We start from the raw sequence: 27,146 nt of genomic DNA on the forward strand, positions 1-27,146 counted from the left end.
TACTCCCAAACGAATTGGGGAAATAAGTCCTCTGCTAGTGCAGCGGCAAACTCCCACGTACAGCATTTAATATTATTGTAGAAATTGTTAGTATCATTATACAGCATCTAATAATTATTGTATAGTATTTTTATTAACATATTACAGACGCTCTGTTCGTGGCGTTTTCCTTTTTTCTTCCCCCCAAGAGCCTTCGAGAAACTTCTTGAACAGTGTGTCTATGAGTCATCGCTCAGCTGCCTGTGTGAATCGGAGACGTATCAAACCAGCATCAAACCACGCCGAACGTTCGAGAAGGCGAATATCCCAGTCGACTGTGCCGGGCGCTTTGTGTGCTGCCCTTTTTCTTCGTGTTAGCGCAGGTATAAAAGCAGCCCCCGCGCACAGACAAACCAGTGCCGTTGGAATGTCGTGATGCAACGACGACTCCTGCCCGGGCATGCATCGCCATCGGCGACCAGCGTCTTGTAAGATCCTAATGTGCTTCCGGGTCTTGACTCACCGTGATCGTCATCGGACGGCCTGGCCTACACGAAAGCAACGCTTCATAGGTAGCTGAATCGCCTCTGACAGCTGTGCATCATCCGGCCCGGTCGCCTGTCTCCATGCGCTTCACAGCGCCTCACGTGACTTATTGTGATGTAACTGCGCACGCTATTCTATTGAGCTCCTACTGAAAGGAACCTGTCGTTTGGGCTCAGCGGCCTTGAGATAGAGTGCTGTATACCGGCACTGATGGCCTGGGTTCGAGCCCCAGCGGGCCTACCTTATAATTTTTTATTGCAAATTTTTTCTTATAAACCTGATTTTACATGTTGTTTTTAATAATAATGGGAATTCGGTACGTTTTAGGTCGCTTTAAGTTCAGGGCACAGCCTATGACCACATTTATTTAATGTTTTGTGTCGCGTGAAGACACACGTCACGTGGTGTGGCTGTACAGCGAAGCATTCGGAAAGACGTGGCTCGGTCGGTGAATATTGTAGGACTATTGTGTCTTGCATATGCATCGTACTGTTTTCTTTTTAACTCTTCTACTCTGCAACCATTGTTAACGCTCCTCATTTGAATCATTCTGTAATGTTTAACTCTCGCATGTGTATTAGATTTTAGTTTACCTCTTGTTAATATTTCATGTCCCCCTGCCTATACTGTACCTTGCCTGTTCAAATAGAAGCCTCTCTTAGTTGTTGTTTAGTTCAAGGCTCTGTCTCATTCTTCTTTCCGCTGTTACCGGTGAAAGCCACGCATCAGACAGCCACCCCCTCGTCACCATTGCCCTGTAGATTCGGTGGGGTTGTTTCATCGCTCGAACTAACCGACCCCCCCCCCCCCCCCCCCCCCCCGTGACATGCAGGATGTCTCTATGTTTACACTCTCCGAGCTTCACACAATGTCCCTTTATTACAAATCAGCTGTTTAACAGGAATAGTTCTGCCATACAAAAGCAGTTCATTAGGAGCAATCAGATTCACAAATGAAGAGTCCTGTTGATTTATAACTAATAAAAAAAAAAAGGAATAGTAGTCGATGACAAAAAGGAAACAAACAGAAACATAATACTAGTCGATGGTAAACTGGAACAACAAAAATATTTTTGAAAATGTCTGTCTCTCAAGTTTCCTCTTTTTCTTTCAAAAGGCTCATGCTAAACGTACAGTAAAATTTGCTTACCCAGACACTGCAGAAGCAGAACCAAAATGCAGAAGCAACTTTTTCTGCATTTAATCATCATCACTGCCACATGCCACAGTTCGTAAACAGTGGACACTTTAATGAATGCTCAGCTATCTATCAGCACTCACAATGTTCTTTCAGTGTGTATTGGGAACTTGCATGCGTTTTCCACAAAGAAATTGTGCTAATAGTGGCACCATGCATGTTTCAAAACGTTTTATTTTTTGCATAAAATCTGAGTGATTGCTCTTTTTTCTTTTGGCAAGATTCCTTCAATGAATAAGAGCTTAGTGGTTAGCTCATGCTTTCAGATTTAGCTTTTATACGTCCATTCCCCCCTTTAACAACTGTTATAGGCTAACTACAACTTTACCACACAATGTGGCCACTACACGAGATACTCCAAAGCCTTGTTATAACAACTTATCCACAGCCACATGATAAAATTACAGCCCTTATCGTAAACAAGGGTGCAACGAGTAAAAAAAAGGCTACTCGAAAAAAAAAAATGCAATGCTGTTGTCTGATAAGTTTGGTATGTTGAACAACAATGTTGTACCCGCTGATGATAAAAGCAAATGAGCCAGAAACTAATTATAGCTGCAAATGCCTCAAATGTGGACGTGCACTGCATGGAACAAACTGGATCAGAAACTTTTCACAGTGTGGTGAGGCTTCAAGCATTTAAGACTCGGGTAAAAAATAGAACTTAATTTCAGACAGCACATACAAAGCAAGCACACCAGTGTCCCTGTCACCATGATATCTTTATTTTTTTTCCCTCCCACACCACTTAACAGTTTGCACACAAAAAAGGGGTGCACGGAGAATTTAAAAGGGCATCAACAGTTCTGTTGTGGACAGCAAAAAATACAGCCCAGCCACACGTACCAAGCAATAGCCTAGGAGTGTACATATGTGCTTATATATAAGTGTATATATATACTTATTTATATACTATACTTATTTATATCTATATATTTGCTCAGCTGAAGAAGTCCTAAGCAAGATAGACAGCCCACTGTTTGCCCGCACGTATGCCCACATACGATGCCCTCTCACAGCGCAACAACCACCTAGCAACAAAGTGTGAAGTCGCACATTTACCCGATTATAAGCTAATACATAATTCTTTTTTCCTTAAAATGCGAGATACAAAAGTCATATGGGTCAGCTTAGATTCGAAGGTTTATATAAAAACACCACATGTCAAAGCGGCATGCAGTGTGTGCTGCCTGAGACTTTGCATAAAAGAGAGTATTGTAGCCACCAATATCCAAGGCTGTAGCCAACCAAAGCCCAAGTGACAGGCCGCCATTTTGATCATGCTCACTGAGTGTACCGCACCAACTTAGCAGCGCAACCTTGCCAGCTTGGCCGCATTACACCGGTATGCGCTGTCATTATAGTGCCGCCTGTAAACAGAAAGTTGTGGTGGTGGCAGAGACATCACTAAAACTATAGGCCAGGCGCAACTCAACACTGATGAGAAAAACATTTGCGTTGGAGGGGGTCTCGAGACAAGCTTAGGATGACTTCCACAAAGCTTGAGGGCAGGATCATTCAACAGGTGCAGCATTGTAAATGCACTTGATAGCCACGAACAGTGCGCCCACACTATGAAGGTGACAGCTACAAGGAGGACGTAAACACCAAAGTCAGTGACAACGATGATGTTGAGTGAACCCAAGCAGGTTTGCGGCTAATGAATGCCATTTTAAAATGTTTTGGGGCTGTTGTCGTCTTGGACTATTTTGACCAGCTTACATTTGAGGTATGGCTTCTTATTTTCTGGCCTTCTGAATTTCAGGGGTCGGCTTAAAATCGGAGCCAGCCTGATTTGAATAAATACGGTAGGCAGTGGTCTCATAAAAACTGACATCATGTGTCCAAAACCAGCGTCCCACAAAGAAGTAGTTCATTCTCTCTTGCTTTCGAAGGAGAACCACCACACTGTGAGAGTATGAATGCAATGTGACAAAGAGCGCACCGTCAAGACTAAGACTGCACACAGGGTGCAAAAAAAAAAACGAGAGGAATATTTCAAAAAGCTAAATAAATGCTAACAAGCCAATATGAACGAGGTAGTTCAAATAGGAATTTCCTGTATGATCAAAGTACTCCACCAAAACTTCACTCCTCATTTGGGCCACACTATGCATTGCTTTCAAACTAAAGCACTTAATCAAAAAAAAAAGAAGAGTTAAGGTGCCCTTGAAGCTAGTGGCACAGTAAGAAAATAGAATGCAAATACTCCGAAGAGATGAATACAAAAAGTATTCAATACTGATAATGTACAAAAAGGTGAAGCACCAATTGCCGACAAGCCACAAGGCTTTAACTGCTTGAACAAAGTGCAGAAACTGCACGTTCAACTTCACTGCATTACGTACCGATGTTAAAAAACTTTAAAAAAATAAAGAATTGCAACAATAAAATTAAAAATTGCTACCTAGCCTACAGTACCATCCCATACACAGCTTCGGCTAAAGAAAATACTAATATAATCCTGCAGGCTTATTTAGGTGCTTTTCAAACCTTTGCGGTTCGAAACCTTTGCCCACTTTATGGTTGTCCTGGTCCAAAACTATTTTAAATGAGATAGCGATACCTGCTTTCACACTTTCAGCATTTTCTGGATTAAAAGCAACTACTGCTTCTATGAGTGGCATATCTGTATTTACCCTAATCAACTGATTAAGCCACTTTGTTGTTACATTCCAGTTTCCCTTAAGTAAAAAATTATGTGCTCTCTTCATAAAGACTATTCTCGAATCTAAATTTTTAAGGACGAAAGAAAACCCTGCTCCTTAGAACCTTCTTTGGGGCACAGGAAAACAGTAAAGTTCACAAAATTTTCCCCTGCATCAAAAAAAAAAAAAAAGATCATCAAGAACTTTGCACAAACAAGGTAATGCCAAAGAGACAGTAAAAGTACAGAAAGAGACTAACAAAGGAAGTCAACAGCTTGAGCATATTGTGATATCACATGCAACTTTCAGCAGCTTAGAAGCTAAAAAAAAAAAAGGAGGGGGGGAGGACCCTGTGTATCCCTTTGCGTGACCTGCTAAGGCACAAGTTGTTATTGTCAACTACACTACAGCACTCTACAGCAGAAGCAATAAAAACACCTAGTGAAAGTCATGCTCAGAAAAAGGTCGTGGAAAATTGCATTGGGTGTAACTTTGGAACATGCGGTAGACATATCTAAATTTGGATTTGGTGACAAACTGCATTGATACGATTGCTACACGATTCGGGTTTTGTGCACTCGGGTTACGAGGAGCGCCACAGTGGATTAATCCAGACCTCACAAGGACCTCTAATGTGTGCTGAAATCTCACAGGCATGGAGTTTCTCGTACTTAACCTCCATAAGAAAAACGGCCACACTAATGAGGAATGGAACCTGAGCATTGCAACTCACCTGCCGCTGTGAGTGTTCGGTACAAAGAGGACTATCCCATTCTCGCTTGTGTGTACAAAAAGTGCTCAAACAACCACCTCGTACGGAATGGCTCGTCACCAAACTACCGGCAGTAGTGCTCTCTAAGCAGCTGGCAATGGCATCGAGGACTGAGCTCAGAGCTTGGCTAGGAGGGAACCCATGTTGGGTTTGTCGAGGAACTCCTTCCACCACGGTGCTCGCTGGGTGCCACCCGGAGAGAGAATGAACGACTGGAACAGTTTCTTGTACACCTGAGGGGAAACAGGGGGGGGGGGGGGGGGGGCAAATAAAAGGTTTTCGACACAAGAAAGGAGCTCCCCAAAAAAATTCATTTTCTCACAAGCAGCTCAATGATGTGTGGCACCAAGGCTATACTACAAATTAAAACAAACTTTCATTTTTTGTGCATATTTATCTTCGTCTCCCAAGGAGGTAAAAGTTGCTTATTTTTTTTGGTGAAACTTAATATTGGTGTGCCAGATTGTTACAAAAGGCACAAAATTAAGAAGCATAGGGAAGGAAAAGGAAGAACCAATGGCTTCAAGCATGTTCTACTTTTACTGCACAAACTTGACATGATCTCCCAACCGCTATAGGACGGGCGAACACAAGGTTTTAGAGGTTGCCACAAGAGGGGCCTGCCCTCTCCTTTCTCTCCCGTGAAATAAATCCCTGTTTCAACCCCAGTGTCCTAAAACAACAAGGAACCAACCACAAAGTAAAGCACCTTGCTGTTCTAAAATGAATGACAGCAGCTCAAACCAAAGCTGTTACCGTATTTTTGCGCGTATAACCCGCCCCTGCGTATAGTAACCGGCACCCCTCACTTTCCATCGACGATTAAAAAAATATATATCCCCGCATATTGCCGCACATTTTATACATAAAAGGATGAACCAAAGCTACTACTCAAGCAACATTACACCATTATTTTTGCAAAAGAACTTGCCTATCTGACTACGTAACTAGATGACTCGCTGCGTGCATTTTTTCAGGTTGGTATATTGTTGAGCTGTGTTTGCAAAATAAGCACTGTCAATGGGATAACAGTGACTTAGTGACTATTACTGCTGTAGGAACATCACAGCCCAACGCGCATGGCGGTGAAGTTACACCAAAAGAAATAACTTGCCTATAATCCGCACCCCTTCTTCACCCCTGAAATTTTTACATTTTGGTGAGGGTTATATGCGCGAAAATACGGTATATTTAACCAAATGTATATTTAACGGTGTATTTAACCTGTTTTCTTTTAAAGCAGACTTATATTTGCTACATTTATCCTTGGACAGAAAAAAGAAATTCAGCAAGATTTGTTGACGGGCTAGTTGGTCTGATACTTGAAACGCCATGAGGATTGCACGGAACGACGACACAAAGAGGAGACAACAGGTTAAGCGCATCCCCTGTTGTCTCCTCTTTGTGTCATCGTTCTGTGCAATCCTCATGGTGTTTCGAGAAAAGAGAAAGCTCTGCGGTCTGCCAGCTTGCTTTATGCTATGCAGTCGAGTCCTCTTGAAGCATTCCAAGCCGCTGGGAAAGAAAGCATCTGCGCCTGGTTTATTCTGACCTGCCCGTCCGAGCATCCGAGGACAGAGTTGAGAGCAACGTCGGGCGGGGCGATGACATCGGCCAGAGTGACGGCATCGTCCTTGAGCTCCCGGCAGAGCTGCAGAATGCCTTCCCTCATCAAGTTCTTGGCTGCCTCACCGGAGCAGTATCCGCCTGAAGCAGAGGGAAGTGATGGGGCCTGAATCGTATTCTGCCACATCATGGCAGTACCCTCCCAGTAACGATACTTCCCATTCAAATTACACCTGCACACAGGACTGGTAAAAAGACACACAAAGAAACACAGAAGTGTTCGAATCGAGCTCAAACTGTTATCTGAAAGTACTCTGAACAACAATGTCGAAAAAAATGTCACATACTTCAGTCACAGCTCTCCCAACGTAGTGGGCATTGAGCAATAACAGCTAAATACTAAAATAATGCAATTTATGAAGTAGCTCATCCACAACTTGTTGTGAGCGGAAAGAAACAGGCAGAAAAAGATGAGTATAAAAAAATTAACTTCTTGGCAAGCCTTTGACTGTTTTTTGAAAGGCTAGCATCGGTATTTATCAAAGCCCGCCGAACATTTTTTTTTCTAGAACAACAGAAGCATGGGAATGTGCATCACGCAGTCCAGTACAGACACGTAGCGACCTGCAGTTGATGTGCTAAGATGACAGAAGATTGTGAAACAACGCAGATGAAAGAAAAGCCTCGGAGAGACCCTTAGCTATTTCCCATGCAAGACTGTTGACGGCAGAGAACCACAGCAACAGTGGCGTAGAAAAAACAGCACAAATGGGGCCCAAGTGCCTGCAACCCAATGCCCCACACCATGTCATGTTTAATAGGAAATGGTTGATAGGATCAGACTATAGAAGCGCATAAAAGCGGACCATGGGTTAAGTGCGTACAAAGAAAAAAAAAATCACGCCATATCCACGGAATGAATGATGATAAGTGGGGCGAAGCTCGAGAGGGGGAGACCATCGGTAGCCGTAACTCTCCCGTGAAAGTTCGCCCATTACATCATTAAGAAAGACGTAAGACTGTGTGCGTACATTGTACAAATCAACTTTTATTTTCGGAGTCAATGCTCCCAGGCCCAGACCTGGTGAAAGACCCCGCGCCATCGAGGACTACCCCGCACCTCCACCACAATTTGTCACGTAGGATGGGACACAACGGTAAAGAAAGAACTTTTATTTAGGGCGAACTTGTGCCCGAACAAGACGAGAGGAAACGAGCAAAGGTCCTTGCGTCTCGTTCGATCTCCGAGAACGACTGCCTGCGTTCGTGGCGTGATCTCTTGTGTGATCTCCCCCTCACAGTGCACGTGCGCTCGCGCTTCCGTTGGCGAACACAGACAAGCTCGCGCTCCCGGTGCCGAGTTTGTGCTGCCGGTTGCAGCCGGTTCTTGCGCGTGCAACGCGGCCCACTTTGCGACATCTCCGAAAGCATGCGGCGGTCACGTACCACGAGACACAAGGGATGGACAGACCCACGACTTAAGGAGCTTCGCCCCTAAAAGGAGGGAGCTTTCTGCCTAAATAACAGAAGCTTCAGAAGATGTTATGTGGCTTTGCCCAAGCTTTCTTTTCTTCGGTGCAAAACCCGCTCGCTGCCTCACTGCAATCACTTCATATGCACTACATTTTTCAGGACACGGTTCTTGTGCTCCTCCCAAACTACAAGATAAAAGCGAGGTAGTTTGACTACTCACCACCATACAAGTCCCCTATCCGCTTCTCCAAGCTCCAGAGAGCAAAGAGAGAGTTGATGCGTTGCAGCACAGCAGACAGCTGAGGGTCCTTCACGTCCGCAATGAAGTTCTGAAACTTCTCCACGATGGTGTGCTGTTGAAGAAGACAGCAAATGTCTCAATCAGAAGCCTCTCCCTACGTAATGCCTTCAAGCTACCGCAAACTGGCACCTGTAACCCTCTGAGTGGCACCAGTAGGAGTGCCTTTGATGCAGAAAAGAAGGACATGTGGTCCAAGTTGAGGGAATGGGTGAATGAGAATAAATGCAGCATGAACTGCTTTGAAGGAAGTCCTTCATGGGCCCTTGAAAATACCTCTACTGAACAGAGCTTGATGTTCGGTACCAAAAATGGGTGGCGCTAACTCCTTGGATATCTCCCGGTGATACAGTCGAGTACCCTTATAGCAATACCATGTACTATAACAATAGCAGATATAATGAAGAACACCTATGGCACTGTCCACTTTTGTATGCTTTCTATGGTAAAAAAACCCTTGGTTGATTTCTCGGTCACAGGAATCGGTAAAACACAAAAGTGATATGTGCATCGAAAATGTGCATCGAAATCTGAAGCTGAGCATGATTGGTGGGTCGGTGGCCGTCTTGAGGGTGTGCTTGGCGAGCAACGCCCTGGTGGGAGGTCGCTTTGGCAAAGGTGTACTGGCGTCATTTCCGTGACAGTTATGGCTTCAGCAAAATCTTGGTGTATACTGGCATAAAAACACTTTCGTGTTAATAAACCGCTTATCACAATGCTCCAGTGCCACAATATTGGATATAACGATTAAATTCGATTCCAGCATGCGCCCAAAATGTGAGCCGCCGGCTCTCCGCACCGCCTGCATGCGCCGCGAGCCGCAATGCGCCTCGCATTCATTCTACCTCTTGGAAAAAGAATAGACTGCGCTGCTTACGAGGAAGCGAGAGGTGGAGGGGAGCAGTTTTCCTTCCGAACCCCCTCCCAGTTCCGCCGCTTTCACATCGTCCTCGCACCTGCTCTTGAGATCACGGCGCCGCTCGCTCCCGCATATGGTTGTTGTGTCCCGTGTGCAGCGCTTTGGATTTGACTGGGTGCCTCTTCAACTGCCTCCATCTTTCCGTGGATGGGGCGTCAGGGGCAATGCTTTAGAAACGTCCAAGTGCCTCCCTGAAGAGGCGATCGTGGCACGGATACGTGCTGCGGGCACAGTGGTGACATTGATGACTTTGACGAAGCGATTGCACAGCCTACTCAGGTAGAGTCTTCGTAGGAGGCGCAACACATCACAGTCTTTCGGGGACTTCGTTTCTGCCAAGGACATTCAGCTAAGCGAGGTGAAGCATCTATAGATGCTCTTGAAAAAGATGAGCGCCAGCTTCACATGCGGCAAAAAAAGCTGACTGGCTATGGCTTCTTTTCGCAAATAAGTAGCAGTACGACCTCGCTTGCATGCGAATACAGTAACCGACCATTTTTTCGGACTCCAAATATGCGGACTGGCTTGTTATTCCAGACTTTCCCGAGGAACCGCCAGTTGTCTTACAGGAGTAATGATTCACAGATTTTTTGGACTGCTTTTTTATTTGAACTATTTTCGTTCCCCTCCAGGTCTGAAAAATCGATCGGCTACCGTAAAATGTTTTGAGCTCTGTTTCGTCTTTTTTTTTTTTCTGCACTGCTTATCGCAATTATCGGTTATAACGATAGATTTTCCTTGGCACTTGGATATAGTTATAAGTGGACTAGGCTGTACATATTAACTAACCAGGTAAGTAGGAACAACCAACGTCACACCGGTTTGTGAGAAAATCTGCTCTTTGGCACAAAAATCATATGGTATACAAGATTACAACACAGGTGCTAGAATACAGAGCTTGAATCTTTGGTTTGGTACAACACACGAAATATACAAACTTGTATAATGCTGCAGAGGATAACTTGGATGTTACCATTTTTAATGCCAGTGTTGAGCAAACCTGGAGTTAATTTGTAAATCAAGAGTATGAAAGAAAAAAGAAAAGCAAACAAAAAGGTCAATATAAATGGCTTCTGCCCATGAAGCTGGCTTCATGAGCCAGAAGGAACGGCAGATAAATGAACAGCCTCAATGTGCACGCCTGCCGATCAAAAACAAAAAAGAAGCTAGCACAAAAAGAGGACAAAGTGATCAGAAATATCAGAATCTCAGTGTACACATTTCCAGACAAGCTGTCTTACTGCTAATAAAAAGCAAAAAACAAACTGCGCTTCACTCGCTTCCAACATAATAGAAGTCGCTAACAACTGTCACGTGACCAGTATCCTGTGGCAATCTACGCAAATTGGTTTTGATACTTATGCGTTACACCCGATATGCCTATTGAGCTGAATTATAGGAGTATCCCTTTTTTTGCTGCTCCCCCCCTCCCCCCCATTAGATTGCTTCCCTTCTCTAGGGATCCTAAGAAGGGAAGCGTGACAGGGGACAGCAGAAAGTTAGATGGGCGGATGATACCAAGAAGTTTGCGGGCATAAATTGGTCGCATTTAACACAGGACCGGGATAATTGGAGATTAATGGGAGAGGCCTTTTCCCTGCAGTGGGTGTAGATAGGCTGGTGGTGGTGGTGGTGATGATTAGATTGCTTAAGCAAACTTATAAATGGATCACCCAATGTGGCTTTTCTTGGAGTCGTAGTCATTGTCATCTTCACCATCAGTTTCATCATCGCCATCATTATCATCAGCAGGACGGAGGCCCTTTCCAACGTTCCTCCAACTGTTCCTGGCTTGCACCGCCCTAGTCCATCCCTTGCCTCCGAATTTCCAGATGTCATCCCTGTATCGAGTTATGGGCCTTCCCCTTCTTCTGGACCCCTATCTCCTGTTACACTGGTGGTCTAGTGGTTGCTAGCTCCCTACACTGCATGCCCAAGCATGTCCGTTTCTTCCTCTCAATACTTTCAGCTGGTGATGTTTTGCAGCCAAGTTTGTTCTCCAATGTAAGATGCTTAAGTGTTACTCCTCCCATCGTTTTCCTTTCCATCGCCCGTCGGTAGCTCCCAGTAGCAGTGGTGAGTAAGGCGCCAAAGTTGCGCCCCACAGTGCCAACTAATGCCACACAGAGAGAGGGAGAGAGGGGCTCTGGCCCACCTCGATGTAGGCCAGGGCCAGCTCGCGCAGCAGGAAGGCCTGCGTGTTGTTCTTGGCCGAGAACTGGTCCTCTCCCTGGGACACGAGGGTCGTGTACTTCTCCTCACTCAGCCGCACCAGGTAGCACACCAGCCACTTGTAGGCCGCCAGAATCGCTGCGCATAGAAGACGGACAGGGCAGAGACATCGCAAAGCCATCATCAGCCTCAGGGCCAAACGTCCACGGTTTCATACGAAGCTTCGCCACGTGGGAGCTGCTTTGCCATGAGCGACTGGCCAAGAACAAGGATCACAGCAGCCATCAAGGCTTGTTTAGAAAAATCAAGCGTCGATTTCCCTGAGGGAGGAAGAGGGGGCGGAGTTACTAACGAACTAACCACTCTGCATAAAAAGTGCTTTCATTACGTGGTTTAATACTGAGCAAAGACCCCGGTAAATGTTTCTATCATTTGTCTTTCTTCGAATTTTTAGGGGGTTTAACCCTTTCAGGGTCACGGACGTACATATACGTCCTCTGCAAACACCTCCAAAATGGTCAATAACGAATATGTGCGTCATTGCTTATATGTTTAAAAAGCGCACCTTTTTCGCCAACTTCTCTTGCTTGGCATGTGCTGCCACACTGCAGAAATAAGTTAAATTATTTTCTTTTCAATGGCTGTTCTTTTTATTTTTTTATGATTTACTTCAGCGGCAGGCCGGCTATCGCTTGCGCATCTGGTAATGAGGGGGCGCGCTGGGTATCGCCCACCGGGCGCCTCTCACTTCTTGCACCCGCCACAGACCAAAGGCCCCTGCGAAACTGATGAGGCTCTTTTCTCGTGTTTTTTTTTTTTTTGTGTATTTAATAGGAGCGGTGCGCTGCCTATTGCTCGCGCATCCGGCCGTGTGCCCGCGTGCAGCAGCTGGTTTCGGTATCGTCCTCCGGGCGCTTCCTGCTTTTTGCACCCGTGAAACTGATGTCTACCTGATTTCGAATCACTCAAAAGGTGCTGGCTTGTTACTCTCTTGTTTTTATTTAGAATATCTTTTGTGTTACTGATGAATAAACCACATGTATGTAACAACACAAATGATTTTTTTGTCACTTCACAGTCACCCTAAAAAAATTACGATAACTTTTTTCTCAAAATAGATCCATCCGAAGAATTTAAATCAGCACTAACAAAAATCGACCCTAGGGGGCTGCATTTGGCAAAAAAATTTGACCCTTAAAGGGTTAATGCACAGAAGCAAAGCCTGGGCTATGCAGCCCGCCACAATGGAGGGCTTGGGATTAATTTTGACCACCTGACGACCTTTAATGTGAGCTGAAATTTAAATTTAATTTGATGTGAGCCGAAAATTTTATGTGCGTCGAACAAGCCTCGCAATTATTTTCCTTCTCTCTGTATCAATTTTTCTGACAGTTCAGCTCATTTTATTGCAATATAAATTTCAGGCAAGGCCAATGCTTCTCACTACTGAGCGAGATTCAGCAAGATTCTCATCAGCCCCCTCCGTTCACGTGAAGGACGTTATGGGCAAGGGAAGTGGCGAGACCGTGGACGTCGGTCATCTCGCGGACGGTGGTGGCGGCCAGGGTGCCCTGCAGGATGCTCTCCATGTCGTTGAGGAACTGGACCGTGGCCATGGAGGCCGGCAGGGGCTGGCCGGCCTTGCGCCCCTGCACCAGCGACAGCAGCACGTTGCTCGTCTGCTGCAGCAGCACGTTGTTGTCCCCCTCGTAGGTGCAGTTGGCGTCGTTGTCGTTACGCAGCTCTCCCAGCCCCGACACTGCACTCAGGGGCAGGGGGGGAGGGAAGGCAGCCACCCCCAGGTCACTTTCTTTCCCCGTTTTCCCACGCGCACTTTCACTGCAACACTATTCCCTCATTCGGGGTTTTGCGATATCCTTTATTTTTGGTAAGTTATCAGAGGCTTGGGCCCCGCTATAGCTCAAGTAAAAAAAAAGATATAAATAAATGAACTATTAGTTTAGTGAATACCTTTTGACAATGTATCTATTATTTCCAAAAACATGAAGTCACACGTGCAAACACAACCATTGCAGGAAAGGTTGCAACAAAACTTCCTGGCACGCTAGAGCAATGGGAGGCTACGCTGCTCAGCTCCGACCCACAAGTGCAAGAGTGTATAATCCAGCTGGCCGAACTCGCCACTAGGGCCCACGGACTTCTGGCCGTCGATTAGGGGACTGTAGTGTGCTGGTGCCCCCAGCCGGTGCCTCTTTCTTAACAGCTCTGGATAAATAAGTTTTTACCACCACCACCACCACCACCACCACCACCACTTCCTGGCATTCTGGTGCCACAACTGGTGCTTCACTGCGCGGCATGACGACGGAGCACGCAGCGAAGGCCGGGAATACCTTTGAGGTAGCCGTGGCCGCCACAGGCCTCGCGGCTCTCCTGGATGGCGTCCCTGGCCAGCCAGCCAACCTTGCACTTGGCGGCGCACGACAGGATGTGCAGCTCCACTCCCTGCTCCGACTGCAAGACGCAACCACTCTAGTCACCGCCGTTTCTCTGCCCACAGCACGCGTGAAGGCAACGTCTTACGAAATTCCAAAAGCTAATGAATCTCTCTTTTCAATGGTCGAGGCAACCCTGCAACACTTCAAAAGATTCTGATGCAGGCACGCAACTGTAGTGCCTCGTTAGTGGTGCAAAGAACTGGGACTGTGAGCCTACATGTTATTTGACCAACGCAATAGCACGTGCCACTGCTCACTCATCTTAATGAGGAGCACAGTAACACACCCAGTCTATAGCACCAATGAGGTCCTTCTTTCCCTAATAAAAACTACGCATAATTAAACATGGGCAAAGTGTGATTTTTGCCTTTGAAGCTATTAAGCTTAAAGCAGAACATTTGAATGGTTTAAGAAAAAAGTTTTAACCGGCAGGAGACATGAACACTGCAATGAAAACTGGGCTAGCTGTTTATTTTTATTGCAGCAGTTAAGGAACTTCCTTCACAACTAGAAATCAAGTGCATAGTTCAGCTTTTAAAAATAGCTTTGGATTTGATGCACTGAGAAGTATTGTATAAACCGGAATATAGGGCAACCCCCTGCCTTGAGGTGGGAAAAGTTGACAAAAAAATAACTCGGCACAGAAGCGCACACACAATGTCTATATTTTCGACGCCCGTCCATCACTGCCACCTACTATGCCTGCTGAAGTCACTCGTTCGAGCTGTCAGAGTCGTCAGAGGATGATTGCTTCTCACTGTCATCCTCAGTGCCATCAAGCACGTTGCTGATGGAGCACTTACTAAACGCTCGTGCAACCATGTCGTCGGGCAGCAACTGCCAAGAGAAGGACACCCAGCTCGACACGGTCGCAAGTCTTTGCAGCCGGCCCGTAGATGTCTTTTCGTTGTTACCGGCTATCCACTCATTGTACGGTTCACGGAGCCGGTCCGCGGATGGCCTCCCCTGTAACCGGCAGTGATCGTGACCGAATTTCCTGAACAAAGTCCGGCACTTTGTTCTCCAACACGGGGTGCACCGCTTGATGTCCATGGAACGATCTGTTCCGGGGGTTGCACGCGCACAGCTGAGCTTTCTGGCTCCGCCAGTACCGCACACTTTTCTCCGAAACGCCAAACTGGCGTTGCGCCGCCATATTCCCATTCTGCTCGGCGACTCAATCGCCTTCAGCTTAAGCGCAGTGGTGAACTCTGGCATCGACTTCCACCGCTCATCTCGGAGCAAACACGTACAGAAATGCATGCGCGCACACACACACAAGACAAGTAAATAAAAGACGAAAAACTAGAGAAAAGGGAAAAGCAAATAAAGGCTTGATAGTGAGAGAGAGCAGTCCGACACAAAGGGCAATGGCGACGGACAGCGCTTGCACATTGTTGCCAGACAACAATTTACCCATTCTCCCAATGACCGCTATATATAGGACGAGGGGCGACTTTTGTGCGATTTTTTTGGAAAAAAATTCGACCTATATACCGGTTTATACAGTATTCTTGACAGCCTTCTTCAGCAGCAACTCCCAAATGGGCTCTCAAATGCAACCCATCACTACCATCATCAAGAGCCACCACCATCAATATGTGGGTAACGAAATCACCGCTTGCCCCAAGAACAACTGCGTAAGAAGAACATTCAGATTGAGGTTCCTTCGCTATTCAATGCACCGATTGCAGTGCAGTTTTCGTTTTTTTAATTTTACACTCGTAGCTGTGACAAAGAATGATTTCCCAGCATTCACACTTTGTCTGTCAGTCTCTTTCCCCTTGTCTGAGCTGTCCACTCCCTGTGTACCAATTACGCATAACTAACCTGAATGCTAGCCCTTATGGTATCTGCTCCCACATCAGTGCATTCCCATGTGCTCACATAACAAATGTGCCCTGGTACTAAACACCCAATTTCAGGTATGTTCCCCTTCTTCACAAGGAATGCATCACCTGTTACGAGGGGAAAAAAAACCAGCTAAAATGTGTGTTCACATTACAGCTGCCCTGTAAGTTACCCACAAGTAGCTACCAGGTCGCAAAAAGTGCCAGGCAGTCTCATGGCAGCTACTGGAGTCCAAGTGTGAAGCAGAGACAGTGAGCCGGCAATGGAGGTAACGTAGAGTCGCACGAGGCGAAGTTCAGCAATAGTAAAAGATAAAAGGCAGTGCATTGAGTAGAAGGTTTCCGGTACGAATACAATTAGTGTGTACGACAGGACAAAAGGGAAAACAACACCACAGCACTCTGTTGTCCCACTGTACACATTTTGTCCCGTCATACACATCTTCTCCTGTCACTGTATCCCTATCAATGACAAAACTACTAGCCCAACACTCAATATTAGAAAGTTTCTGTTTCTGACATTTCAAACAGCGCATAGTTACGTACAAGCACTGGTCATGGCATGTGTGCTTGGCTTTGTTTAGGTTACATCTAGCAGCCAAGCCTGAGAGAGTGGAAAAAAAATGCAAGGCCAATATCACCCCATATGTTGTTTGTGTCTACCTTCGTCTTTGTCTGTTTAGCGACCTATTCTTTTTAATGCGGTAAAAAAAGGCCAGTTTAAACTTGGCTTGCTAAAACAATGCACCCAAAATGAGTGACATTTTCTAGAAAAAATGAAAAGCGGAAGGATTCCCCAAGGGTTGCTCGAGAAATGGAAAGCACATAATTAAACAATTGCATAAAGACACCTGCGTTATAATCCCCCAGGCCTGGTAAAGCACCAGGAATGGGTTCACTAAAAGATAAGACAATGACCCTTTCCTGCCCCACTAACACTGCAGACAGAAATGCGACGCTTACCACTTCGGGAGACTTTTCGCCAAAGAGGACCGCGATGTGGAAGCTGACAAACTCCTTGTACAGGGCGGTGGCGTAGTAGTTCAACACGTGAGCAGCCGCCAGGAACGGCAGCAGCCGCCATTGCTGGAACACAACAACACACGTCCTCGCTAAAGAAACAGACACCAGCAATGATAATACTAATGCAGACAAAACTCCCTTTGAGACAAGGCAGCCTATACTGACACGTTGCCACAATATCGTATAAACCCTTGTGAGGGCCGCACTGCCTATGTTTTAAACTTGATATGTTCAAAAACTTTTTGGGAATGATATGTACATGGGCTGCGTCTAGACATTCAAGGCACACTGGCAACCACACACCAGCCCCTTGCAACATGCCGCGATTCATCCACTGTCACAGCAGTCATTTCATTCTGTTTGTTGACCTTTTAGCTGGCTTTTTTGTGCAAAGCAGAAAGTATCGCTTTGAAGCCTGATACACAGTGTTATCTCAAATATTGCAAGTGCATTAGTCAATCAGGAGTCAGGTGCTACCACAGGGCAAATCCAGGGTGTCGGCTTATGGTGTTTGAGCACCCATTGAAATATGGGCACTACATTTTCGAGTGTGAAGTTTATGGAAAACTGGATGCATGTCCGCTTCTGTATCGCCATTATAACTGCAGTGGCAGGGCATAGGTGACAGCAGAAGTGGCCGAACACTTGCCACTGAGCGTCTCTACCGACAGGCTGGGTTCTCAATCATGCGTAGTCCAAGCTTCCCAAGGACAGCAACAGTCCCAACTGAGGCAGCCACAGGTGGCTGGTGGTAAGATAACCATGAGACTATGCCACTGGAAGTATTCAGGTAAACAAGATAGTGTCCGCGACAGCTAAAACGCATGCCAACCACATCCTGTCTTCATTATCGACAAGAGCTGGAATGTTTCTGATCATTATCTAGCAACTGGATTGGAATAATTAGGCTCGCAAAGAGAGAGAAAGAGAGAGAGAGAGAGAGAGAAACTCTCTATTAAAAGGAAAATGCAGAGAGGTTTGCTGACATCAGTTCGCCGGCATGCTACTCGGCGGGGAAAGGAGGAGAGGGAAAAAGGTAGTAGGTGTAGTGAAGGAGAGGAGAGTAGCAGTAAGGAAAAAAAAAATAAAAATACGGTCCTTTTTCAGGGTATTGAGTTCAAAGTTTCTTGAAATTTAGGGATGACTACAATTTCGTTGACACACCACTGTTCTGGAGAAATTCGAATAGCGCGGACAGGGTTTTCCACTAAGCGGAGGGAGAGGGCTATGGTCCAAGTGCCAATCTCAGTGTCAATGGTTCAGGGTGGAGGCAATCAATTTTATGTTTTAAACGGCACCTTGAGTCGGCATAGGCAGAGCACTCCAGTAATATGAACCACAATTATCGCAATATGGGCTTGATGTCTGGCCGATCTGATGTAGAGAGGAATATGTTAGCGCTGCATTAAGACGAAGCCTATGGAACAACGTCTCCAAGTGGCGGGGCATTCTTTGTGTTCAAATGACACTTGACGTGCACAAGCACACAATCATTTGCTTTGTCAAAGCTTGAATGGACTCCTTTTGCCTTACCAGCGGTGAATGCTCACAGTCTGGGATAAATCAGCCGCTATGTGGCTCTTCCCCTAATCAGTCCCATATTCATACCAGATTCCCCAACAAGTAATCTGGCACTCGTTTTCCACATGTATTTCTAGGCCATGGGGAATCCCTGGACTACCTGCGAACCATCCACAGCAAGTCCAAAACTGTAGATCGAGAAAGCCCCGCTATGTTGGAAAACGACCTATACACACACCTGTAGCTGGTACTCGATGACAGGTAACTCTTCCTGGTTCTCAGGACCAAACTGGCGCCGTACCGCCGAGTAGCGGATGGAGATGACGACGCTCTTGATGAGGTTGGTGGTGCAGATGCCCACAATGGCCACGCGGCCCATGGACAGGGAGCCCAGGGTCATGCCAAACCGCTTCTTCGGGTCCTGCATGGGTCGCGCCAGGGGAGGACCAACACATTACACACCCCCATCCTCCGAAAAGGGGGACGCACCCTGTAGCAAAGCGATGCCAATGTCCAGCATGGTGCAACTACTATGTGCATGTACTAAGGTCTGCATGGGCCGCTGACTTGCTGCATTATCCCATCTGGGCTTACCTGGGCTGTAAAAGTGCTTGTGCAATGAAAAGTGAAAACTATGAAACTGAGTGCATGGCTTCTGCTCTGGTCACTCTGAAGGGTACGCAGCATATACTATGACACTGACACCATGTGGGTTGGAAATTTATGTAGGTACTAATTTACACCATCACAAGGAGATAACGATCGATGGTGCTGATGCTGGTGCGCTGAGTCACAACTGTACACATTGTACGCAACCTGTACAAAAGGCACATTGACTTCTTGTTTTAAATGAAAGATCACACCTTTCAGAGCTATTTCAGCTTCTCTTGGGCCAACAATACTTTGTTTCTTTGGAAACAAACAGTTATAGCTGACCTCCAGTTTCCTCAGTGACACAAAAGAGCATGCCCTCAATTGCAAAAAGTGACCGCTTACGAAGTGACTGAAGAAAGGCCAGTGCTGCCTGCATAATTACATGAATAATTACATGCATAATTACCTGGCATGGCATTTAATAGCCGGGTAGGTCACAAAGCCAAATGCACCAGTTATCTCAGATTTTAAGTCCCTGGTTGTCATATGCTAATGGACACTGACAGTTGAACAGGCAATAGATCTCGCATTCACCCCATATGTTTTCTGACTGCGCCTGTATGACAATGCAAAATGTTGGCCCAAAATGAAAACTTAAAACAAATCTAAGCACTAGTTGTAGAGCAACGGCGTGCTCAAATAATGTTTAGGGCCAAAGTTTGTGCCCTAGGGCACAAACTAGGGCACAAACTTTGGCAGATGCTTTTTAAAGCTTTAAAAAGCATCTGCCCATCAAAACTTTGTGTATACATTTATCTTAAATTTAGAGGTTACATTTACATTTATAGGCCTAAGTGCTTGTTTACAAATAGCCATTAGGCGAGTACAGATAATTTCATTTTACCATTCATGGTTGATTTCACCATTCATGGCCACAAACTGTACTGAGGGGAAGTGTTTGCCTCAGTAAGAAACTGCTGCGAGTCAATAACAATAAAGTGTTGGGAACAGTTTAACTCTTCAAACCAAAGACACGCTGCCCTGCTTTAAAGTTGAAAAGGGGACTTGCATAAGTATTACAAAAATCATTGTGTTATGTCTACGGAAATGACACCTCAGTTCTCACTTAGAAGGAATAGACCTCACCGACTATGCAAACAAGAAAATCTGAATATTTAAACAGTTCTCGAGAAAACAACTTGCTCGAATAAAGATGATGGATGAATGTTTTGAGAACCATTGCTGTTTCTTTCAATAGCCCATTGTAAAAATCAAGATTTGTCATTACAAAAACAAGTAAGTATTGTTTAACCAGAACTGGGACATTCATTCTGAATATCATTAAAAAAAATTGAAGCACATGCAATGAATTAAATTTGACAAAGGTAGTGCTTATTTTGTCAGAGTTTAGATTGTGGCCCCAGAGTCAGACAGTGGGGCTCTTTTATCCTCAGCCCCAGACTCACTCCAGACTTTGTGAGACAATTCAGTACTTGTCTTCAAAGATAACAAAGAACAGTTTGTCATTTTGCAAAGAATTGGCCTTCCAGAATGGTTGCTACTATACAACACGATTAACCAATTGCATATTTCGTATGTAACCAATGGCATATGTACCACTCTACTTAATATGTGTGCTAGCCCACCCAGTGGTGGGCTAGCAGGTGCACTAGCTGAAGTGTAGCCCCCTTTCTGCCTAGCCGTGCACAGCACTGGGTGGGCAAACTCGTAGTGCATATAAAACTATGACTATATTTCAATCTACTTGTACCCCTCGTTTTTTTAAGTGTTGTAATACTACCACCTAAAAGATATTGCTTTTCACGAAACTTACAAACTTCTCTTTACAAACTTTATTGCCGCGCCATATCTGCGAGCACTTGACTGCGAATAAAAAGCTAAAGCAAGAGACAAAACTCCCACCTTCAGTGGTGTGACGTACTCTCCTTCAGGTGTCACATCTGCGGTTCTGTTCAGCAGGTTTTCCCGAGGTATCCGGTAGTCATGGAAAGACAGAAACCTGCAGGGAGGAAAAATATTTTGCATTTAATCAACACAGACTCAAAGTGAAGAAGAAAGCCGTGAAAGTAAGGAAACAGCGCAGCCTTCCTTTCGCTAAAAGGCAAACCTCAGATCTTTCATTTTCGTAAGGATAGAACTGAAAAAGATCCGTGGTTCATTCCTCTTTTGAATGAACTGATACAAACAAAAGAGGATGTGATGACAGGTGATGAAGGGTGATGAGGTGCAGAACTATGATCGCACTCACCATTGTATTCCTTACGTTAGCAAGAAGTGAGTCATGATTACAACGCATCATGATGTATGTACTACTCTACTTATTCCACCCACACATTGTACTGCTTTGATAGTGAAATGGTTGCAGCATGAAAACGAACAAAGGCTAGAAAGACGATGGGACAAACACAGCACAGCGCTGGTCCCGTCGTCTGTCTTGTCTTCATTCTCTCTCCCGCTGTAACTATTTCAATATGACCTACCAACTCACACTACAGCCCACTTTGCTCAGTTTCATTCCTTTCTCATGATGCTACGGGTGTTATCCCCGTCACCGCCACCACCCCCACTTGCCCGTTGTCGATGCCGTTGAGGCCCAGCTTGGGCCCCATGTCGCCGACCAGGACGCCCGGGAAGGGGAGCAGCGTCTTGCGGTTGCGGATGGGCACCACGAAGGCGTGCAGGCCTCGGCTCTTGTGGTCGGCCGTCAGCAGCTGGGCGAACACGATGGCGTCCGTGGCCGTCTGGCCCATGTTGCCCGACCACACCTTGATCGCCTCAATGTCCGGCGTGTTCAGCACAAACTCCTGCACGTCCCCCAGCCACGTTTTCCCCTCCGGTAAAAAATACCCTGACGCAGCGAGGCTGGCACAAATGCTTCCAAGTTCCGAGTGCGTGCCTTACAAAATGGCAGTCATCCAAATGATTGGCACAGCTCAGATTCATGTCGAAGGGTTTGCAGTTCTGTTTGAAGGCAGCCTTTGAGCAATGTGTATGAAGGTCACAGTAAATTATAGTACGTACTTATATATTTTTGTGGCACTGGTCTAAACAACGGAGATGTTTGCCAGTCTCAAGACTGTCAATAAAAGAAAAGGAAAGTATAAATAATAGAGGACCAACATTAGATCCTTTTTAAGCGAACTACAAGCCTCCAGATACTATGACAGGAGCAATTTACCTATTTAAAACAATGCATCCACTTGCCTGGGTGTTAGGATCATATAGTGCTTCCGTCCTCATGGCTCTTGTGTTTGTTCCGTGGCTAAGCTCTGTCAGTGCAAAGCATCCAGCCGCCTAACAGATGGAAGAACTTCAGTCACTATGCACTACAAGAGCGGCTTTAGCAAAGATATGACAGGCCAACTCACCTCAAACTTAAGTATATCGTCAAATATCTTCATGTGCCTCTTTGTGCCTAAGCCTCGTACAGCACCTATAAACATCTGGAATAGGGGACACCTAGAAATTACTGTCACAAATTAAGAACACATACATGGTGATCAGGACAGTTGCTTTAATACAAACGACTATCGAGCATCTACTTATAGCAGTTTAACTTAAAACGAAAATTTGCCTGCCACAAACAGAGGCTGTGCCATTTCTATTCGTAATAGGCACAAAGGTAGTTGACGTTTCCTTGTTATGAGCCTTGGTTACAGGAATTTTACTTATTATAAACACTAGTTAGAAGAGCAAGTGTTCCTTGACCGTCTCCGCTACAAATGCAGCCTGACTCTACGAAGAAATTTGAAACTGCGCGAGCAAAAGTTAGCAATACTGGTGCTTAGCTCAATTAAAAGAGTGCGCAGACCAGTAATAAATGATTCCAAGCTATAGGAATGCATTTTTTTTATGCATGCAGTGCTGTATGCTGAGTCTACTTGGCAAAAAAACAAAACTTTAACAGGAGGTAGCACGACCCAAAACTAAAAGTGGCTTGCATACTTTTTGCCTACAAATAGAAGTGACTAACACTCACAACCTGAACTATGCATAGAGCATTGTGACAATTATAAGCACTACACTCAGGTAAGTGCACTAGAGCCAAGCAAAGGGGACACATCTGAGAAGGGGGGGGGGGGGGGGGGGGGGGGGTGAGAACATTTAAGTTGTGTGCCGCTTCATAGCAGGTTTCACCATCCTCATTTTATCGAGTTCTTTGAGCAGCAGGCTCTGAGTGGTCTGGCTGAACGACGACTGAGGCTGCTCACATCAAAGCAGAGGACCTTCTTTATGGAGAGCGACCAGTCGTATGCCCCAATGCAGTTGTTGCAAGCAGATGACAGGAAGGGGTTCTGGAAGAACTCCTCCTGGGTGTAAAACTGGTACTCAAAAATGCGCTTCATCCGCCGGAAGCACAAGTGTCGGTGCTCTTCCAGGGTGATGTCATCAAAGGGTTGCCGAGCAAACAGGGGGTCATTCTCCAAAGTCTTGAACACCTTGGCCTGCGCGGAAAAAGTGGGAACTAAGAGAAAGGAAAAGGACCTAGAGGGTTTCCTAGGCCACACTATTGGACTGCAAGCTGCACCCGAATGGAGCTGAATTCCTTGAACTGTAACTTATGCCCGACCATTACAAAAATGCATATCCAGATGCATTTACTGTTGAAGTTGAGTTGAAAGGGTGAGCCTCAGTCGAGCATCCCTTGCTTTAGAATTGTTCAATTGCAATACAGTAAAGCTCAATAGACGGTTCTGATAGTTGTTCCTTTTACTCCTGTCTGCCAAACATGCACAGTCAGAAGGTGATGCCTCATAACTATTGCCGCTTCCTTTTATTTAAAACTAAACTTTGGTGACAACAACTACCCTGCTTACTTTGGGAGCAGATACTTTCTCAGAAAAATTTTCCAAACCAATACGAAGTTGTTAAAATGTTATGACAACCAAGTCCTCATTTTGTGTTGACATGTTGGTGCACATGAAAGATCCCTAGGTGGCCTAATTATTAAGTAGCCTTCCATACCGTGTAGGTTGTAGCTTCGGCAAGAAAAACACGGTATTTGATTTTTGAAATTCTTCCCTCTGTTGTTTTACTCACTTATTGTGCAGCATATATGCACGAACACTGCCTCACATCTAGCTCTTACATGGAATGGTGTATTAATATGAAGAATACTAAAACACGGTTATAGAATATTTTTAATGACTTCATCTGCTGACCCTGCTGCTTATCGAGCCCCTGATACTGTAGCCTTTGCAACTGTTCTGTTCACAAGATCTAGGATGCGCGGTCTACTAGCCTTGATCATGAGCAGAGTGACATATATGCGCACAGGTGACAATATTGCTAATGTGGAAGTGGAAATATTGCGTCTGCCATTATCTGCCATTCAATTACACAATTTATGTGCTCCTGAAATAAATATCGTACGGGGTCCCACTTCAGGTCGAATTTCATTTTTATACAGGTAGATATATCTACTCGTGTACCAATCTGCTCTGGTCGGTACTGTACGAGGAAAACGAAACGCAAAGGGAAAAGATTATACATGCAACACATTTTGGACTACGCATTTCCTGCGTTCCGTGTAACAGCTCGTACGGCCGTGAGATTTTTCCTTGTCCACCCTTCAGAAGTATTAACAATGTAGCGGCGCTAGCTGCATGTCGTGTTGGGAGGAGATTATAAACTATTGCGATAAATTTGCGGGTCGCTGCGTCCCGATTAGCTCACTTTCTGTCAAACTACATTTCAGACATGCTCGCGCGCTCCAAGGAACACGGAGATAACCCGAGACGCAGCTGTATGTTGACAGCAGTCCCACAGGTCATTGCTTCATGTCTCAGAGAGACAGCAGACTATCTAAGTTGAAATTACGATTGTTCAACGGGCTTGTTGTTGCTAAGGGAATTAAGAATCGCTGCCCTGAGCATATGTCCCAATTCTTTCGACCCGCACGCGTCGAAAGAAGACTGATCAGAGACAGATCGCGTATTACTTCCTCTTACCTTGAAACGTATAATGTCTTCGCCTTCGAGGGCCACTTTCAATTTTCTCCAATCGAATGATGCCAGCTTTCTGTAGCTGTCCAAGGGACCCGAAGGGAACGGAGGCATATACTCGTCAACAGAAGCAGAGTTTTCATCCTGCGACGACATAGCGACGGACGACTTCGGCTCTCCCGCTCCGTGCGTCTTTCAAATTGAACGCTTGAGTTGCCTGAGCTCCACTGAAGGCCGCCGCATGGGACGACTCCAATTAGGCAAGCGTCGAATGTAGAGATTACGAGGCACAAAGTAAAAACAAATAAGCGGAACCACACTACTTTTCCTTGATTCCGAAATCAGAATATACAGTCACGGCCGATACCAGCCGATACAGACAACAGGTTTCCTAACCATACTTGTCAGCAGAGCAGCGACAACTTTTTTGAACTCCGTTTTGTGAGAGCATGACCAACTTCGGTCCGTTGTTTATTGCTGTATTTATTTGGCTCGATTTGTTTTCAAATCATAGTCATAAGACGGCAAAAAAAATATTATCAAATCAGCATAGTTTTTGTACATAATGCGTTGTTATGTCACATTTTATCGCACAGATTTTTACCAGGGTGTCGAATCGGAACCCGAACCAAACTAAACCAGAACCGAACCGGAATTTTGCCCGGAACCGAACCTAAAGTCTATTCATCGCCTGTTAGCTAAAAAGCCGATGAAGGGGCTTTAACCGAACCGAACCCGTATTTCAACCAAATTGAAAACCACCCAGAACCAAACCAGAATTTTGCCCGAAACCGAACCCCCGTATTTCTTCCGCCATTTTTTAAACTCGAACCGGAACAAATCAAAGGAACGGTTCCGAACCGGTTCCTGAAACGGTTACCATTCTTCAAACACCGAATTCCGCACCAATAAGCTGTATGACCTTAAGTTACTCGACTTCGTCACCGACAACGTGCTTCGGAAATGCCAAACGCGAGAGTCAGAGCGGGCGCCTTCAATGGCATAAATTTCAGCGTTATTTCCCGCTGTTGTGGTCTCCACGAGCCTCCCCAGGAGGCAGACTTGGTGTATGCTAACTGAAAAAAAAAAAAAAAAAAAAAAAAAAAAAGATGGGATGTATTTTATAGAGGGGAGCACTTATAATTATAGAGCAGCTGCAAACAGTCTTTGAAAATATGAATGAGCCATTTAATGTATGTCAAGTTCTGGCAGTGTGAATTAGTAATGTCTACGAAGAGGAATCAAGCTGAATGGGGGCTTGAGTAAGGGGGAACACTTAGGTATTTAAAAAATAGTTCGTCCCATATAAAAAAGTTTTATTCTTTATGTTGCGTAAACAGTAGCTTTTCATTTTATTTTCACAGTAAAACTACATACGTTCAGAATGTAGTCTTTGCACCACAGTTCACACTAAGAAGTCTCTGTTCAGTTTTGTTGAATCATTGGATCCTGTCTGTGGGAGCAAAATCATTTCGGGCAGCCTAAGCAGACAACTAGACATCAAACAGAACTGAATTCAGGTTGCATTGTAGTTTACACAACTCAAAAGCTGATCTTGTTCAAATTGTGCTCTGTTTTAGTCTGAACTCCACCATTAACACACAGTGAACGCAGCCTTCTATAATTTGGAAACGAATCACGTAATACAGTTGTCCCCCTCTCTTGCCTAACGATCTGCACCAATGACAGCTAGCTTGGTCACTTTGACCAAAAGGATGCTTCTGCTGAAACAAGGGCCTTCTGAAATCGTACAACCATGCACAGGGGTCTCGATTTGCAAGCCTCTCAGATGGACCTGGAAAATCCCAGGTTTTTACTTCGGAAGCACGCAATTCACTCTAGATAAGCTGAAGTCCAGAATACAACGTGAAGTATACGTACAAGACCGTTAGAATGTCTAGCTAAGGAGGGTTGAGTGCAGCTATTTACAAAAACACAATTGTTCGAGATTACATACCAGGAAATACTAGAATAAAAATGTGAACCCATACTGCTTGCTGTTCAGAATTTCATCAGGTATAAGCAGTAGTTACAGTAGAGCCCCGCTCATATGCTCCTCAGTGCTGCGTTTTCCCGGCTGCTATGGTGCTTTTGTCTAGACCTGGCACAACTGGCGTAGAGGCTCATGTATTAGAATCTTCACTGTTACGTCGTAGCTCAGAT

The 27,146-nt window shown here is 45.3% G+C and overlaps 1 protein-coding gene across 1 annotated transcript; it reads right to left on the reverse strand.

The window, feature by feature from the left end:
• Positions 1-1,385: 1,385 nt before the first annotated feature.
• Positions 1,386-25,400, reverse strand: LOC144144435 (peroxisomal acyl-coenzyme A oxidase 3-like). Its single transcript, XM_077675876.1, has 14 exons — positions 24,990-25,400; positions 23,250-23,483; positions 22,407-22,481; positions 22,243-22,332; positions 21,610-21,842; positions 20,941-21,037; positions 18,662-18,844; positions 16,843-16,965; positions 13,925-14,045; positions 13,096-13,329; positions 11,554-11,708; positions 8,402-8,534; positions 6,695-6,849; positions 1,386-5,375 (listed from the first exon to the last, which is right to left on the reverse strand). Exons 1-14 carry the CDS (start codon positions 25,137-25,139, stop codon positions 5,259-5,261), a joined length of 2,100 nt encoding a protein of 699 aa, XP_077532002.1. The 5' UTR covers positions 25,140-25,400; the 3' UTR covers positions 1,386-5,258.
• Between the last annotated feature and the right edge of the window lie 1,746 nt (positions 25,401-27,146).

Source organism: Haemaphysalis longicornis, unplaced genomic scaffold (assembly GCF_048455015.1).
Source record: "Haemaphysalis longicornis isolate Haplotype H1 unplaced genomic scaffold, Haemaphysalis longicornis Haplotype H1 scaffold_7, whole genome shotgun sequence".
NCBI classification, from domain to species: domain Eukaryota; kingdom Metazoa; phylum Arthropoda; class Arachnida; order Ixodida; family Ixodidae; genus Haemaphysalis; species Haemaphysalis longicornis.